General features: G+C 58.8%; 1 protein-coding gene across 2 annotated transcripts in view; it reads right to left on the reverse strand.

The window, feature by feature from the left end:
• Window positions 1-15,804, reverse strand: part of CHSY1 (chondroitin sulfate synthase 1) — a 63,106-nt gene that overhangs the window by 46,836 nt on the left and 466 nt on the right. The window contains exon 1 of one of the 2 annotated variants that reach the window (XM_051822270.2): window positions 13,812-14,591. The exons of the other annotated variant lie outside the window; for it this stretch is intronic. Coding sequence (XP_051678230.1) covers window positions 13,812-14,131 — 320 coding nt within the window. The 5' untranslated portion in view covers window positions 14,132-14,591. Of the gene's footprint in view, window positions 1-13,811; window positions 14,592-15,804 lie in introns of those variants that run through there. 2 annotated transcript variants of the gene reach the window in all.

Consider the following 15,804-nt stretch of genomic DNA (forward strand, 5'->3'; position numbering starts at 1 on the left):
TTAGAAGACGCACACTCGCGGACATGTGGCAATGAACGGAGACAAGTTCTCCAAGGGAGAAGGACACGGGGCAAACCACGCCCACGGCTGTGGGAACGTCTCCACAGCAGGGTGCGGGTTGGTCCACAACGCAGGGGTGGGGCGAGGTAACACAGAGATGGAGGTGAACTCTGCAGGGCCCGTGAGTCCTGATGCCACTGAAGCCACAGGACCACAAGACGGGTGGAGGAGCTGGGATGCAGTGATGTGCACTCTGAGGACCCAGGACTGAACCGGGGGCTGCAGGGCCAGAGTGAAGAGAGCGGGGGAGAGGCGTGAGCTGCTGCCGGCGCCCAGCCCAGGGTGGGGGGAGCTCCGGCCGCCGAGGGAGCACACAGAGGAAAGCCCCTAGCACCTCCTGCTGAACACCGGGAGGCAGGGGTGCTGCACCCTCCCTGCACTCTCTGCAGCCTGCGTGTTACCAGCTGCAACACTCCATCCGCACACGCTGCTCCCAGGGGGAAAAGGAAGGAGCAGTAAACTTGGCTTTAAGGAAGTCACAAATGGGGCCGGTGTTGTGGCACAGCAGGTAAAGCTGCCACCTGCAACACCAGAATCCCATGTGGGTGCCGGTTCGAGTCCCGGCTGTTCCACTGCCAATCCAGCTCCCTGCTAATGTGCCTGGGAAAGCAGCTGAGGATGGCCCAAGTCCTAGGGCCCCTGTACCCAGTGGGAGACCCAGAAGAAGCTCCTGGCTCCTGGCTTCGGCAAGGCCCAACCCTGGCTGTTGCCGTCACTTGGGGAGTAAATCAGCAAACGAAGATCTCTCTCTCTGTCACTCTGATTTTCAAATAAATAAATAAATCTTTTTTAAAAAATCACAAACGTATGGTTCTCATCATCCCAAATGATGCTCTCCTCAATGTATTTTTATTTTACTTAACTGTCACAATTGTATTTATTATGGTGCAAAAGTGATTTGAAGGACCAACTCACACCTACTTATGTTTTAAGGGAAGAAGGAGAGCATGCCCGTCTGTTGGTTCAAGTGGCCAGGCTGCAGCCAGAGCCAGGAATGCCACCAGCTCTCCCAGCGGGGCGGCTGGAACTCAATTCCAGGAGCTATCACCAGTCCTCCAAGGCTCTGACTGGCAGGAAGCTGGAGTCAGGGCCAGCGCCAGGAATTCCAGGCACCCTAAGGGCTGGGATAAGAACTCGCCCTCACTGTCTCTTCAGTGGAAAATCTGGGAAGAGGCACATTAGGGAGGTGGGTGGAAAAAGATAACTGCCAATTTTTACTCTTACATCTCTATATTGAGGAAAATTAATAAGCACCATATTGCTTGTTTTTCAAAAAAATTGCAACTGTCATCAAATATATCTAACATGAAATGTACCATCCCAAGCACTGTAAGGGTTCAGCTCAGTGTTGCCACGTACACACACACTGCTGGAGGCGTCACTACAGTCTAGCCACGGATCCGCTCTCCACCTTGCGAAACTGACATTCTAAAACAGCGGGCCACTTCAGTGCTGTCTGTACTCACACTGTGCAGACTTCATTTTTTTTTTTCTAAAGATTTACTTATTTGAAAGAGTTACGGGGGTGGGGAGGGAGAGAGAGCGAGAGAGCAGCCTTCTATCCGTTGGTTCACTTTCCAAATGGCTGCAATGGCCGGAGCTGAGCCAATCTAAAGCCAGGAGCCAAGAGCTTCTGCCAGGTCTCCCACGTGGGTGCAGGGGCCCAAGCACTTGGGCCATCTTCTACTGCTTTCCCAGATGCATTAGCAGGGAGCCGGCTCAGAACTGGAGCAGCCAGACTCGAACCGGCGCCCATATGGGATGCTGGCACTGCAGGCTGGGGCTTTAACCCACTGCGCCATAACACTGGCCCCACACTGTATTACTTTTGTAAGTAATTTTGTAAGTATTAATTGTAAGTTAAAAACAACTTACAATGGTGTATTTGGAGAATAAATGCCTTTTATTTCTCTTCCTAAGCCAAATATAAGGAACACAATGCAACTGCAAACTCACTCGAGCAGAGGGCAAGCTTCATGGGCTTCAACCTTCTGCCAAATGGACTTCCCAGAAAGCCCCAGGTCGCACACGAATCCTCACCACACCTAGGGTGTTGGCTGGAAGACGTCTCATTGTTTCTTCCACCAATAACAAAGTAAAAGAAAAAAGAGAACCGGGAAAATGCGTCCTGTGAGCTGCGGAGGGAGAAACCCTCGCCTCAGGACGAACGTGTTACTGCTTTCCCACGGTGTCTGCGGACCTTAAATGGACCCGTATATTCTTAGGGCACTGAGAGAGCTCCTTAACCAAGAAACCGGAAGCACTGGCACGCCCAGAGCCCTGTGCTCTGCCACCCAACCCTCCGGAGACCTGGCCCCCTCAAGGCCAGGAACCCCAGTTCCCCTCGCTTCTTGTGAAATGTTTGTGTTTGGCAGTCACAACAATTCTTTGGAAATGTAAATAAGTTCAATGCTTGGCCAATCAATGCGTGGAATGAACACTGCCCACTCATGGGCAGGGGCCTGGAGGTGGCCTGCGTGTGACTACGCAAGGGCAGAAACCCCGTCTCTTCTTTTTTGGCAAATTCCCAGACAAGCTCCTCACCGCCTTCCATCCGCCGCAGTAATACTTCCTGCTAGTCCGCCGTGTAGCAACCAGCTTCCCGCACGAGAAAACAACGACCAAGAAACAGAACTGACAGGCACCCTGGAGCGGTGCTTCTGAGCTGCAGTTCAAAGCTGAAGGGGCCATTACCTTACGATTTTAAAAGGTGGTGGATACATCAACTTAACTTCGGCCTATCGCAAGTTCACACCACGTTTCTGAACTTACAGGTGAACGATTAAACAGACCGTGTCAGAGCGGTACTAAAATAGCCAACTGAGAAGCCACAAAAGCACTGAAGCGCCCGGCGTCTGGGCCTGCAGCAGGTGAGGCGGTGCTGGCCTTCGCAGCCTCGCAGGAGGTGGGGGGAGCGTGGCTCCAGACTCAGGCTGCTTCGGGGAGAACCCTCGTCCCCCGTGGTGGGGCTCCGGGCTGCAGGAGCCTTTCCGTGAACGGGGGACGACAGCGCCCACCTCACTGGGTGGCCAGGACCAGACCAGCCACTCCCTGTCAGGGCTCGAAGGCCTGCCCGGCACAGAGGACTGGAGTTTGCAGATAAATACGGTAGTGAAAGAAGGGGCTGCGAGAGGGAGAGCCCCACAGGACAGCTGGCCTGCGACTGCTCACGGAGTGAAGGGCCTGTGAGTGTCTCTCACACGTCTGGCCGACAGCCTGACCCCAAGCTTCGCGCCGTTACAGTTTTCGGGCAGTACCGCAGGGTGCAAGGCTAACAAGACCTTACATTTCAGAGAAAGTGCTTTCACTTCTAACAGCAGACTCTTTCGTACCCAACTGAGGACTAAGGTTCACTTAGGCCAGGCCCTAGGCCCAGCCACAGACACAGGCGCAGAGGGACACATCAGCAGCACGGCCGCGGTGGACACAGGCGAGGCTGCAGCCGGGACTCGCGATGCTGCAATGGGTCTGAGAAGAGACGCCAATCACCTTAGAAACAGACAAACTCCCCTCAGAAAGCCTTAGGATTCTGAGTTCGACGGCGATTCCACCCAGCTACCATGTGCTGCCTTCCAAGCAACCCAGGGGACCTCATGCTGCCCGTCTGTTCTGCACGACTGGTGGTTCGATAGAAATCTCTGGATAAAGTCACCGCCTGCAGTGCCAGCATCCCATATGGACGCTGGTTTGAGTCCCAGGTGCTCCACTTCCCATCCAGCTCTCTGCTGTGGCCTGGGAAAGCCCAAGTCCTTGGGCCCCTGCACCCGCGTGGGAGACCTGGAAGAAGCTCCTGGCTCGTGGCTTCAGACTTGTGCAGCTCTGGCCGTTGCAGCCAACTGGGGAGAGAACCAGTGGATGGAAGACCTTTCTCTCTCTCTCTCTCTCTCTCTCTCTCTGCCTCTCCTCGCTCTGTGTAACTCTGACTTTCAAATAAATAAATAAACCCTTAAAAAACAAAAAGAAATTATGATCTTTTCAATTATGGTAGCTTCAGCTCACCCGGCTGCACAAATGGAGCACGTTCTGGAACGTGAGCCATACCTGGTTCCTCTGCTAGGGAGCGGGATGCGGTAGACGCACTGCCGAGGGAGCGGGCTGCTCCGGCTCCTGCGATGGACGCAGGTTGGGTTCCCTGATTTTCGTAAGCAAACGGCGACTTTGCTTACCAGAAACCATAGCACCCGTGCAGGGAAGCTCCCTTTCTAACAGCCTGAGAGCCGGATAAGACACCCCAACAGGAGGCAGCTGTGCCGAGCTCCGCCGCTGCAGGGTCCGAGAGCCAGGCCTGCCCCACGAGACACGAGGGTGCAGGCACCAGCAGGCAGTCACTGGCCTGGTGAGCAGGCCCATGGTGGGAGGTGGGGGGCTCAGCTGCAGCCTGCATTTCTCTACTCGGTCACTCCAGGAAAAACCACACAGAACACTCTTCTGTACAAGACCCCATCATCCATATCACGAATGTCTATCACTTATGGGTAAGTTTTAAAAGCAGGGAGCAGGGGCCAGTGCTATGGAGTAGCAGGCTAAGCCTCCGCCTATAGCGCCGGCATCCCACATGGGCACTGGTTCATGTCCAGGCTGCTCCTCTTCCAATCCAGCTCTCTGCTAATGGCCTAGGAAAGCAGAAAAAGATGGCCCAAGTGCTTGGGTACCTGCACCCGTGTGGGAGACCCAGAGGAAGCTCCGGGCTTTGGTTCGGCCCAGAGCAGTAAAGACTTGTGGCTGGATTACTGAGGAGGCAACGTGACACAAACAAAAATAAAATAACCTCCCATTGCACCCGAAGCACTCACTGTCATCCTTTGTGTTTTCCACATTTCCTGCCAGGGAGGGGTGTATTTAGAGCTAGAAAAAAGCTACCTGGGGGAAACAAGCAACCAAACAATACAAATATTAACGAGATTTTACTTTCGCAAAAAAAATAAATAACAGAACTGCTTTATGCAACAGGCACAAAACTGAAAGAAACACAGAGTAGATGGAGCTTCCTGGTTTTGAGTGTCCCTGCGTACACTAACTTTTCTCAGTGAGTTTCCCCACGGCACTGCACTCGTGTCAGACGGTCCCAGGATGAAAAGGTGCACCACTCAGAAGGTGGAACCAGGGAACGGAACACATGGTTTTGCCTTTGTAGAACTGACTGTATTTCTATTCTCCCTATACAGAAAGGATTTAAGGCTACTTAGTGGAAATGCATCCAGGTTGAGAAGATAAGAAAACAGGTCTAAGAGAAACAACCCCAGAGCAAGGCACACAGGACAGCATCACAGGGGGCGCTGCCCCATCCCACTGCACACGCAGGGCAGGCGCGCTCGGCAGGTGCCCCTCGAACTGGAGGCACTCGTCTGCCACCGGGTGACCACATCTGTGCTCAGGGTGCCTCGCAAGCGACCAGGGAGAATCACAGGACCTGGGCCTGCCGCTCAGCCCCAGATGTGAACACGTCACTGTTCCTGCCACTCGAGGAACTCCCACTGCCCCCACACCAGGGCTCAGCACACAGAACTCGGCAGGCTCCTTGCAGGAAGCGGCCTCAGCTCATTCCCCAAACATGGCGCGCAGGGTGCCATCCTGCTGCCCGTCGGAGCAGCCCTGGCAGCTCCTGGCCGGCCGGCAGGATGTGGCCAGCGTCGCTCAGCCCATCAGCCCGGTGCTTTGCCTCAGTACCAACCAGGAGCCGGGCAGTGTGTTCAGTACAGCCCTCCTGAGAGTGTGGTTTCTGGCTAAGCGGTTTCCTCTTTCGAAACCTTTAACTGTCTCCCTGTGTATGTCCTTAGGACATGAACGATCCCAAGTACTTTTTGCAAGCAGGAGGGAAAGCAGAGATCCTGAAATCCACCACACTACTGCCAGTCCCGGAACACAGGCGCGAGGGGTCGGCAAGCCTTACAGAGCGCCCACCTTCCCCACCAAGCAGCTGCTGGGCGGTTACTGCTTCCCACAACGGCGGCCTGGCCACTAGCCCACAAAGCACTTCCAGGGCATTGCGACCTAAGAGGCACCTGCCCTGGGAGCCCAGGTTCCCAGCAAACAATGGGATACTGAACCGCAGAGACCACAGACCCGCCCACCCTGAAAGTGACAATGAACAGTGCAGGGTCAGTGACAGCCGGCTCCCAGGGCGCCAGGTGTGGGGAGCTACCTCTCATCACCTGCACGTGGCGGCTGCACACGCTAGCATGGAATAAACATGCAACGAATTCTCAGCGACAGACACCAACAAAATCGAATTCTAAGAGGGAAAAAATCGGAGTTGTTTGAACAACAGAACTTCCCTGGACTTAGCCTGGCCTACCCCTCTGCAAATCACTTCCGGGTGGAGGCACTACCTGGTGTGAATCCGGCTAAACACCGGCCAACGGCTGCCCTGGACCGGACACTGAATGCGTTGCTGTGTGAGGAATCATTATCCACACTGTGCAGAGGAAACGAGGCTACCAGGCTTGGGGCCATAAAGCGAACTAAGGAGCTCGGGAGCCTGGATGCCGATGGCTGAGTCTAACTGGGCTTTTCCATCCCACACTTGTCCCTGGGTTATCACCCACATTTCTTTGCCAGTCTCTCAGCCACTGCTGATAAGGCTGCGGAAGTGTGGCTGATAAGGCTGGCAGCCTGACAGGCACTTCAACCACTTCCACAGGGCCTTTGTCTGCCTGGCCTGCACGAAAACCCGGGCAAGGCTGGCCAGTCAAGGACCTCCTCAGTGTCTGGGCCCGATGGACCTGAAGGCCAGATGCAGACGCTGGCTTCCGTCACCCTAAGTCAGCATCTGCGTCGCTGTCCCAGAGCACATCTGCCCCCTGCCCGTGGCCACCATCACAAAGACATGCCACCGCCCACGGCCTTTCCAGCGCCGGCCAACTCACAGAGCCACTCCCTCCAGGGCACTGGCGCCCACGATTTCAATCACCCCCGGCTTTCTGGCTCGTAAGAACCAAATGGTGGACAGCAAATCAGAGCAAAGTGCACCTCACTTTAAATCATCCACAAACACATTTGTCTGTAGAATAAATGCTGTGGCTATCTGTCCACACTTCAGAAATGACACTCAATCAAGGTAAGCAGACAGCTTCTAGGACTTTTACATTATAACCCGGTGTCTGGGTCCTCAGCTGCTGTCTAGAACCAATGGCCAACGACGGGCGGAGACACTTTCACACTGGGAGCAGTGACAGCAGGGGCAGTGCCACTCCAGGGCCGGAGGCACATGCACCCGCGAGGGCTGGCCCTCCTGGGAAGGCGGCGGCCCGTCTGGTTCTGGGGTCTCCAGGGCCCACGCTACTGCCGTGCATAGCCCTGGAGCCAAGATGCACCCTGAGGAAGCCAGGAAGCAGGCCACAGGAGTCAGCCTCTGGGCCGGTGAGAGGACGTCCAGCCCATGGGCCGTAGAAGCCCCATGAAAGCATTTGGTCTGGAACCACAGGCGGAACTCGAAATTCAACCAATCTACAGCAGGCGGATTTTTAGGTTGTTAATTTTGTAGAGCCCGTGAATGATGCTATAAGTGGCCATCTGCAGAGAAAAGACTCCCCACCCCTGCGTGATAATGCTGTTGGCTGATCCTCCAAACACAAATCCTGCCCCATCGCTCTCCTGCGGGAATGCGTGACAGCCAGGTTCCGCGGCCTGGCCCCCAGCATCCCTGCCTGCCACCGCCCACCGCCCACTGCCCACCGCCCAGGCCCCATGAGCGGTGTTTCTTGCTTGCTCCCATCCACACAGAGTGCGCCTTCTTTCTTCTGCACCCCCACAGGTACTGCACAGCCCCATCTTCCAGGGACGATGCACTCGGCGGCAACGGGGGCCTGGTGTCAGTCATCTACTTTCCGTAACGAGCATGTTAATCAACAAGACGGGGGGAAGTAAAACGGCCGGTGTGACGGGAACACGCCAGTGCGATCTGTGCACAACCATGGCTGCCCTGGAACGTTCCGCGTGAGGCCACCGAAGTCCGGAACCACGGCCACGCGCATCGAGACCTCGGTTCCACTCTTCATCTTCCACGGGACACGCGCAGCCTGGAATGGGCCGTGTTCCACAAGTTCTCCCGCAGGTTGCTTGGCTGGACTTTCCACGTCGAAGCTGTCTACGCAGATGTGTGCCAAGCTGCATTCCATCCAGGAAAGTGAGTACCACTCTGAACTGTTTCAAGATAAACACGGTTTACTTAGCCAAGCAACAGGAAGTGGAGCTGAGGCTGATAAGGCAGCCAGCAGGAGCTCATTCAGGTCGGTAAAAGGAAGAGTCTGGAAGCCTGGGGAGGGGGCAGCATCCTGAAACAGGGCTCCTGCGTCTGCGGCGCGGGTCTCTCAGCTGGCCTCCCACAGGTCCCTGCAGGCCGACGCTGACCCCAGCGCTGCCCTGCGACCCTCCCGGGCAGACGGAAACCATCACCTGCTCCCAAGAAAGGGCAAATCCTTCCCATTCCCAGCCCAGCAGAGGTAAGAACCAAAACCAGTCGCAGGGGCCGGATGAGCTCAGGGCTCTGCGTACAGATGTGGGCTAAGAAGCCAAGTATGCAGGCTTTTTCAATTTTATTAAAATGTTGATTATTTTTAAAATCTAAATAGCATCAAAACTCTCCTGGCAAAAACAGGTTAAGTGTGGCCAAGAAACATTCGAGATAGAGGAAAAACAAAAAGGAACTTGTCTACCGGATATTAAAGTATTATTCAACCTCCAATAATTCCAATGGGTGGTACTGGCACAAGAACAGACAGAAAGCTCAATGGGACGTAACAGGAAGTCCAAAGGCATACCCAGGAATTCGGACCATGAAGATGGCGTTTCGAAATGGTAGGGAAATGACAGCTTAGTCAGCAGATGCTGCTCAGACAGTGCGCTCCCTGGGGTAGGGGTGAGGCTGAGTCCTCCCCTTTCTAAAAGGACAAATGCTACCTTCAGACCTCTCCCGAGGCAGTGACCTTGTGAGTGAGGTGGGGGTGAGGGGAGCTAAACCAGACAGGGAAAGCCACGCACGGCCCGAGTTACACAGATGTTTAACCGCTGAGAACAAACATTCTAAATGGGGGGAAATATGAATTGCAACTAGTAACTCGAAACACAACCAACTCCAGGGTCTTCACTCCTTGCCCCTGCCTGGCGTAAAAAAATACTTCTGCAGGAGCGTGGTGCCATCCCAAAGGAAAATCAGCTAAGCTACAAGCGGAGGGGTCACAACGATTTATTTTGTGTTTACCGGTAGAACCCCAGCCACTACCTCCCTTTCCCACGTCAAACCCTCTGCGGCTCTTCTCGTTCTTAGACTAACACTGCCTGGCGGGGACACCACCAGGCCGCCCTTTCTCGGACTGGGCTTCCCGGAGCTCCCTTCCAAGCTGGCTCCTGCCCTGTAACTTGCCAGCTCCACCCTTCAGCCCTGCGAGCTCACCAGTGACGGTCCCAACTGGCCGCTGGCTGTCAGACCTCAGCCCCAGTGCCATGGTCTCCGCCGCCCTTGTGAACACCCAGCACCAGGAGGACGCCGCCCTGCCCTGCCGCTGTCCTATTTTCTCCACAGCACCCGTCAGCAGCCAAAACCCTCTTTCTCGTGGCTCCCCCCACCCCCCCAAGAAAGCAGCTCCAGTGTTGTTCTGTCCCCGGCACTCGGGGTCTGGACCCAAAGGGGCCTGAGCATGAACCTGCTGTACACAGTGCATCCTAACGAGCCGGGGTCGCTCCTGCGGCCCCACAGCTGTGGGGCCCACCCACTCTGCAGAACCCGTGCGGTGAGGCGGACCTGGCTGGCCTCTGACCACCCTCCAGTTCTGTTTTGCTTGCTTTGTAAAATCTGTTTCTTGTCCCCAAACAGCTATCACTGCCCTATCTCCCAGTGGCCCCTCTCCCCTCGCTGAGGACAGAAAGCGGAAGTGGGCAATGGTGGGGCTGTGACGTAGAGGGAAAGTCAAACACACACAGGCGTCTCCTGGGTGACTGAGAGCAGGGACTGTCATACACACACACACACAGGCGTCTCCTGGGTGACTGAGAGCAGGGACTGTCATACACACACACACACAGGCGTCTCCTGGGTGACTGAGAGCAGGGACTGTCATACACACACACACACAGGCATCTCCTGGGTGACTGAGAGCAGGGACTGTCATATACACACACACACAGGCGTCTCCTGGGTGAGTGTGAGAGCAGGGACTGCCATACACACACACACACACACACAGGCGTCTCCTGGGTGACTGAGAGCAGGGACTGTCACACACACACAGGCGTCTCCTGGGTGACTGAGAGCAGGGACTGTCATATACACACACACACACAGGCGTCTCCTGGGTGACTGAGAGCAGGGACTGTCATACACACACACACACACAAGCGTCTCCTGGGTGACTGAGAGAGCAGGGACTGTCACACACACACACAGGCGTCTCCTGGGTGAGTGTGAGAGCAGGGACTATCACATACACAAGCGTCTCCTGGGTGACTGAGAGCAGGGACTGTCACACACACACACACACACACAGGCGTCTCCTGGGTGAGTGTGAGAGCAGGGACTGTCACATACACAAGGCCGTCTCCTGGGTGACTGAGAGCAGGGACTGTCACACACACACAGAGGCGTCTCCTGGGTGACTGAGAGCAGGGACTGTCACACACACAGGCGTCTCCTGGGTGACTGAGAACAGGGACTGTCACACACAAGGTCGTCTCCTGGGTGAGTGTGAGAGCAGGGACTGTCACACACACACACAGGCCGTCTCCTGGGTGACTGTGAGCAGGGACTGTCACACACACACACACACACAGGCATCTCCTGGGTGACTGAGAGCAGGGACTGTCACACACACACACACAGGCGTCTCCTGGGTGACTGAGAGCAGGGACTGTCACACACACACAGGCGTCTCCTGGGTGACTGAGAGCAGGGACTGCCATATACACACACACACAGGCGTCTCCTGGGTGACTGAGAGCAGGGACTGTCACACACACACACAGGCGTCTCCTGGGTGACTGAGAGCAGGGACTGTCACACACACAGGCGTCTCCTGGGTGACTGAGAGCAGGGACTGTCACACACACACAGGCGTCTCCTGGGTGACTGAGAGCAGGGACTGTCACATACACAGGCGTCTCCTGGGTGACTGAGAGCAGGGACTGTCACACACACACACAGGCGTCTCCTGGGTGACTGAGAGCAGGGACTGTCACATACACAGGCGTCTCCTGGGTGACTGAGAGCAGGGACTGTCATACACACACACACACACACACACAGGCGTCTCCTGGGTGACTGAGAGAGCAGGGACTGTCACACACACACACAGGCGTCTCCTGGGTGAGTGTGAGAGCAGGGACTGTCACATACACAAGCGTCTCCTGGGTGACTGAGAGCAGGGACTGTCACACACACACACACAGGCGTCTCCTGGGTGACTGAGAGCAGGGACTGTCACACACAAGGCCGTCTCCTGGGTGAGTGTGAGAGCAGGGACTGACACACACACACAGGCCGTCTCCTGGGTGACTGTGAGCAGGGACTGTCACACACACACAGAGGCATCTCCTGGGTGACTGAGAGCAGGGACTGTCACACACACACAGGCGTCTCCTGGGTGACTGAGAGCAGGGACTGTCACACACACACAGGCGTCTCCTGGGTGACTGAGAGCAGGGACTGTCATATACACACACACACAGGCGTCTCCTGGGTGACTGAGAGCAGGGACTGTCACACACACAGGCCACCATCTCGGGTCCGTGTCAGTCAGGGACAGTACTATCTTACTAAAAGCAAGATGGCATGTCCTTCATCCATAAGCCAAGCAGTAGTTTGAAAGAAAGAAACTAGAGGATTTTCTCAGATTAGCACTGCATTTGCTGCTATGGGAAATGTACATCAAGTACGCCCTGTCCCCAACTAGAGCTCAGCCTTGGACCTGGACACTCAAACCTCTCTTTATCTGAACTGTGCACGGGATTTCCAATTTCGGAGCGCAGTGTGGACTTCTGGCCCAGTCTGCAAAGCGCAGCAAAACTGTAATCATAAGTTACAGCCTACAACCTCCATCCGATCCAGGCTTTCTGTAAGAGTTCCTCGGGCTAAACTCGGCCGTGCCACCTCCTGCAGCCAGTCTAAACACAGGGCCGACAGGCTGGGAGGCAGGGCGGTCTCCCCCCAGGGCTCCAAGGACCAGGCCCCGGAGAGAAAGGGAGGTATGTGAGAAAGCTGCCCAGGGCCTGGACAGGAGGCAGTACTGGCCGGCGGGAGTTCTCCCTTCTCACAAACCTCCCGACCACCTGAAAGAAAGCACACAGCGAGACAGAATCTCTCACCCCGACACGGATGAGGGCGGCGCCGTGGAGCCCGGGCCCTGGAAAACCACCTCTACGTGTGGAAGAGCAACGCGGGCTTGCACCACGTTCTCTGAGCCCTGCGGGGCTCACACGGCCCCTACTGCTTCTGAGGCACTCCGTCGCCATGAAGATGTGTTTGCTGGGGCTAAAGGACAGGAGTCATACAACCCACAGCCTGAACAGACCCCTTCGGTGGCTGTCCCCATAAGCCATGAGTTCACGGGCCAGCACCAAACCCCAGCCACGTGGCTTCCCCGCGGCACCAGGGCACGCGGCTCATCCCGTGCCTTGGCCGTTCCTCTGGTCACAACGCGCGGTCACGTAAAATCCCTGGGCGTCGTGGTGTGTCCGGCTCCTGCTTGGTGCACCAGGCGCGCTACCTGCCTTCCGGGCTTCTTAGCCGATCTTCCTGGCAGAAGGCGGGCCCTGGACCAGAAACCTGCAGGAGCAGGGGCCGATGCCCTCAGGAGGCATTCCTGGCTGCTCCTCCGCCTTCTTTCTCAATCTCACTTCCTCCCTTCAAGGCAAAGAAGATCCAACATCCGGCGCTGAAATGCCAAACTGAAGACGGTGCCGGCTACAGTGAAGAGCAGACAGTAACCGGCGAGCCTTGCTCAGCACTCCTGGTGCTCCCGGCTCGCTGCCCGAACACTCGCGCTCTCGGGCTGGCCGCAGCCCAAGCTGCAGCACACAGCCCCGTCCCTGTGCCACACGCACAGGGCGGCTTCCACACCACCTCTCCACCGAGTCTCCACTTCCCTCCCACTCCGGATTCACCCCAACACAAACCGCGCCCGCCGTCCCCAAAGCATCTCCCCGCTAACGACTTCTCTGACTAATCCCTGTTAATCCTGCAGTCACTTTTCCTGACTCACTTGGCCACCGAGGGCCCAGCGACTGGGTAACACGCACACCCCACTCGCAGGACACAGGCAGGCAAGCAAGAAGTCTCCCCCGGGTCTCCCCCGGCGTCGCGCAGCTCTGCCCCAGGGTTCTCCGTGGCTCTACTTGGCAGTGGGCACCCCCCTTCCGTCCACAGGCGCGCCTCCCACAGGGTCACTGAGAAGCTGATAAGCAAAAAGCTCTCACTGGACTAACTTACACGCGGGCTCGGGCTTTGCGCGGGTAGAGGTGGGCATTTTGGAGCAGCCACTAACCCCACCGCCACCCCGGCCACAGGCGCGTGCTGCGCGTCTTGCACAACCCTAGGAGCACGCAGGCGGTCTCAAGAAGACCGGAGAGATGCTGTCTTGCAGGTCAGCGTGAGGGGCGCACCCAAGGGGCCACCCTCGTCCACCCCACCCCCGAGCCCGTGCTCCCGGCTGCCACGCGCTCGCCACGCCCCGTCCCGCCCAGGGGGCACCCCGATCCCCCAGGAAGCCCCGGCACGCGGGGACGCTGCGCGCAGGAGGCGGTGCCCGCCTAGTGGGGCTCACCTGTATGCGGCCACGGCGCGGGTCTGCAGGTACTTCTGCGCGGTCATGACTCCCACGAAGAGAAAGTTCCTGTCGCGCGGACCGCCCTCCGGGGCCGAGCCGTGCGGCCAGAGCTGCGCCCCGCGCGCATCGCCGCGCGCCCCGCCGGCCTGGGACGCCGCCGCCTGCCCGGGCCGGCAGCCCTCGGGGCTGGCGCGGCGCCGCGGGCCCGCTCGCTTCAGCTCGGAGGCGCGCGGCAGGACGAGTCGCGAGGCCAGCACGAAGCCCACCACGAGCCCGAGCAGCACGCTGAGCCAGGCGCGCCGGCCGCGCGCGGCCATGCCCGCACCGCTCCGCCCGCCGGGCCGCCGCCGCCGCAGGCTCCGCGCGCCCTCAGCCCGCCGCCCCCGGCCGCGGAGGCCAGCCCGCCCTAGCGCCGCGAGGCCCGGCCCGGGCAGCGCCGCGGCCGCCGCGGGCCCGCCGCGCCCATCGCGGCCCCCGAGCCGCCCGCAGGCCCCGCGCCGGCGCTTTGTTCCGCACGCCCGCCCCCGCCGCCGCGGCCTGCGCCTTTAAGAGCGGACCATGCCCGGCGCGCGCTGGCGGCGGCTCGGGCGCGACGCGGCGGCGGCGGCGGCGGCGGCGGCGGCGGCTCCTCCCGCTCGCGCGCGGGGGCGCGGGGCCAGCGCGATGGCGACGGCTGTGGCAGCCGGGCCCGGACCCCTGTCCCGCCCCGCTCGCGGCCCGCGGCTGGCTCGGCTCGGCTCGCGCTGCGCCCGCCCCCGTCCTCTGCGTGGCCGGCGCCGCCGCTGCTCATCCTCCGGCTTAGCTCGCCATGGCCACAGGAGCCCCTCACGTCACGCACCGCGCGTTATGAAGCGGCCGGCGGCGGCGGCGGGCCGTGGCCCCTCTCGGGATCCGTCCGCGCCGCGCGATTGGCGCAAAAGTGAATGGGGGGCGGCTCACGTGGCCAAAGTTTGACCCAAAAAAAAAAAAAAATCCCCGCGCGCCCCGCCCACCGAGCGGCCGGGCGGAGGGGGCGCGAGGCCGCGTCGCGAGGGGCGTCCGCGGCCGGCGAGCGAGCGCCCTGGGTGCCCGCGGCCCCGACCCCGCGGTCGCGTCCCGGCCGCCTGCGCGAGGCGCGCCCCCGAGGACGCGCAGGGCCCGGAGCGCGCGCCGCGGCGCACGGGCGGGAGCGTGGTCCGCAGAGGGGGCTTCCTGGGCACCGGACGGTCCACGGAGCGCACGTTGCCCCGGCCGGGGCTGTCCTCAGATAAACCCCGCCGCCACGCCCTCGCCTGCCGCCGGGCCGACCTCCCGGCTCGGGCGCCGCGCTCCGTCCACACTGCAGCTTTGTTCCCGCCGGGCGGCCGAGCAGGCCGCCGCCTCTGGAGCTCCGGAGCGGCCCCAGGGCGGAGAGCGAGCCGGTGCACGCGGTGTGGAGCGCGGTCCGTGCGAGCAGGCGGCCGGCCGGAGGCCATCTGGAAAAAGGCCATGCCGGGGGCTACAGACAGTACAGACAGGGTTGGGATTCCGGCTTCTAGAAACTCGGCGAGGGCAGTGGAAGCTGAGAGGGGTGCATAGGGCCCGGGCGCGTGTGTAATCAGGGGGGCTTGCTACTTAGTAGCCTAAGGAAACTTGGAGAGCAGGATAGTGCCCCGCGCCGGGCAGACGAACCCAAGTTCGGGGGTGGAGAGCAGGCGTGGGTATCCCTGTCCGTGTGGCCCCGTGCTGCGCCCTTTACACACTTGACCGAGCTGTGGGAGATGGCGATGCCTTCCCGGCCACTCAGGGGTGGTCATCTTGTTCATTCTTGGGGCAATACTGCTCTCTTGGACATTTGTGACTTGCATCAAAAAATAGTCCATTACTCACCTTCCCACAGACGCCCTAAGAGGTGACCCACGTCTAAAAATAAAATACTCATTATGCAGTGAGTATAGGATCGCAGCAGTGGTCTTGGGAAAAATACAGAACATACAACCGTGAATTACAGGCTGGGAAACCGTTGGAGGAG

Source organism: Oryctolagus cuniculus, chromosome 12 (assembly GCF_964237555.1).
Source record: "Oryctolagus cuniculus chromosome 12, mOryCun1.1, whole genome shotgun sequence".
Classification (NCBI taxonomy): domain Eukaryota; kingdom Metazoa; phylum Chordata; class Mammalia; order Lagomorpha; family Leporidae; genus Oryctolagus; species Oryctolagus cuniculus.